Source organism: Aplysia californica, unplaced genomic scaffold (genome assembly GCF_000002075.1).
Source record: "Aplysia californica isolate F4 #8 unplaced genomic scaffold, AplCal3.0 scaffold00048, whole genome shotgun sequence".
Taxonomy (NCBI): domain Eukaryota; kingdom Metazoa; phylum Mollusca; class Gastropoda; order Aplysiida; family Aplysiidae; genus Aplysia; species Aplysia californica.
This window is the reverse complement of record NW_004797318.1, coordinates 1812162-1814661: the sequence shown is the minus strand read 5'-3', so window position 1 is coordinate 1814661 and position 2500 is coordinate 1812162. Positions and strand designations below refer to the sequence as shown.

Genomic DNA, 2500 nt, shown 5'->3' with positions numbered 1-2500 from the left:
AAGAACCAAACTATTTATTATTAAAGGAATAGTTGGGACTTTCTGAGGACTCTACAAGCTTACAGTAAGTAGAGTTTATCAAGTCAGTTTTGGAAGGGGAGGGGAGTTGGAGGTAGAACTTGGCGTGATATGTTCTTGTGGTAAAGGAGGGGGTAGAACTTGGCATGATGTGTTCTTATGTGACGTCGGTGGCCAAGTGGTTAGGCTCTCAGACTCGTAACCGTAAGGTCGTGGGTTCGAATATATACGGTCTGCTGGTGTAGCAATATAGTGTAAAGTGCATAGAGCTTGCTGTTTAGCGGGGGTATGCGCTATACAAATGCTGTTTATTATTATTATTATTATTATTATTATTATTATTATTATTATTATTATTATTATTATTATTATTTTTATTATTATTATTATTATTATTATTATTATTATAGGTAAAGGAAGAGGTGATGTAGCATAAAACTGGTAGTCCATTTAATTATAAGCATCAGCTGTTTAAAAATGTTGTTTCTCTTGGAATCCGTTGTTGTTGTTTTTTATGAGTGTTGTTTTTTTGCTTTACTCATTGCAATAAGATTAGTCTATGTTCAGTATTTGACCTTGTACCGTTACGATAAAATTAGTCTATGTTCAGTATTTGACCTTGTACCGTTACGATAAAATTAGTCTATGTTCAGTATTTGACCTTGTACCGTTACGATAAAATTAGTCTATGTTCAGTATTTGACCTTGTACCGTTACGATAAAATTAGTCTATGTTCAGTATTTGACCTTGTACCGTTACGATAAAATTAGTCTATGTTCAGTATTTGACCTTGTACCGTTACGATAAAATTAGTCTATGTTCAGTATTTGACCTTGTACCGTTATGATAAAATTAGTCTATGTTCAGTATTTGACCTTGTACCGTTATGATAAAATTTGTCTTTGCTCAATATCTGACCTTGTACCGATACGATAAAATTTGTCTTTGCTTAATATTTGACCTTGTACCGATACGATAAAATTCGTCTATGCTCAATATTTGACCTTGTAGCGTTTCTCTGTCCCCAGGGAACTGTTGGAGCCCCAGGTGCCCCCGGCCAGACCGGCCCTGCTGGTCAAACGGTCAGTCTGAGTTGGTTTTTCTTTTGTTTTAGTTAAAGTTTTACAGCGCTCACAACTGCATAAGATCATATGAGCGAGCGGTTTTTGTTTCTTTCTCGTTTGCTTCTTTCATCTTTCCCATAACTATGCTTCTTTCATTTTTGTATTCTTCTGTCTTGCAGAAACTCAGATTTATTTTTTTTTCGTAATTGTGATTTTTCATTGATTTCGTTTTCTTCCTCTTTTACTTATAAATATCTGTCTTTCCTTATTGAATTTCTTCTCTTTCTTGTCTCTTGTCTATTACTTTTATAGTTGCTCTCGTCTTTAACCTAGCAACTCAGATTTTGATTTTTTGGTAATCAGATTTTTCATCAGTTTAGTTTTCCCTTGCTTTCTTTTGTTAAAATCTGTCTAAACATATTTTTTAAATGTTTAAAATACCCCCCCAAAAATGAATAAATAAATAAATATTATATGTATAATATAATGAAAAAATTTGAGACCTCAAACTTTGTTCTCTATGTCGGTGTTAGCTATGTGGGTGGTATACAATTTTGTGGTTATCTTGGTTTGCGCTCCATTTCACATGTAACCTTTCACCTCTTCAGGGACCCCCTGGATCTTCTGGACCTCTCGGACCTGGAGGTATCCCAGGAGCCACTGGAAAACCTGGACTGCCCGGTCTGCCCGGACCCATGGGACCTGTGGTGAGTCTCCCGTGCCGTCCCCTCACATTATCGAAATATTGATGTGTCACAGCGAGGCGGAATCAGGCGTTCGTCAATTTTTGGACATGTGGAGTTATTGACTTCATCTGAAAGCTTATACATGGATGGCTGGTGCCTCTATAAATAAATCATTGATGGTCTGGTCTGAAAGCTTATTATATTCGTCATTTGCCCTGCTTTCAATTTTAAAAATATCAATTTAGCTTGAATAGAAGTCGAGAAACTTGCGATTGAAGAAGGTGGGGTCGGCTGGTTTCATTGAGAAAATGGCCGCCAATGTTTGGTAACCTCAACAGCTTAATTAACAGTCCTTGAAAAGTGAAAATGACTTGTTAGTGCCTTCAAACAAGGTTTTTCTATAAAATTCACATAGAAATGTTTTTTCTCATGTATATAAAATTTGTTTAGCCAAAATACACAATTTCGATAAAAATTGCCAAACTGGGGGAAAAATGCCTTTTTCGTTGATTCTTTTCTTTTGACGAGCTCCTGGTTTCACCACGATGCCTCACATTTGGTCAAACCTGCTCTTACAACCTTAACCACCTGTCCTAGACAATAACCTGTACAAACGACTGCTCTTCTGAACAATTATGTAACACAATATAATTCCTCCATGCTCTCTCTTCTCTCCCTCTCTTTCTCTCTCTCTCTCTCTCTCTCTCTCTCTCTCTCTCTCTCTCTCTCTC

General features: G+C 36.5%; 1 protein-coding gene across 1 annotated transcript in view; it reads left to right on the top strand.

Moving 5' to 3' along the window:
- Window positions 1-2500, top strand: part of LOC101860554 (collagen alpha-1(I) chain) — a gene marked incomplete in the record, with an annotated part of 121497 nt that overhangs the window by 71621 nt on the left and 47376 nt on the right. The window contains 2 exon segments of the mRNA XM_035968271.1: window positions 1048-1101; window positions 1692-1790. Of these exon segments, the coding sequence (XP_035824164.1) occupies window positions 1048-1101; window positions 1692-1790 (153 nt within the window).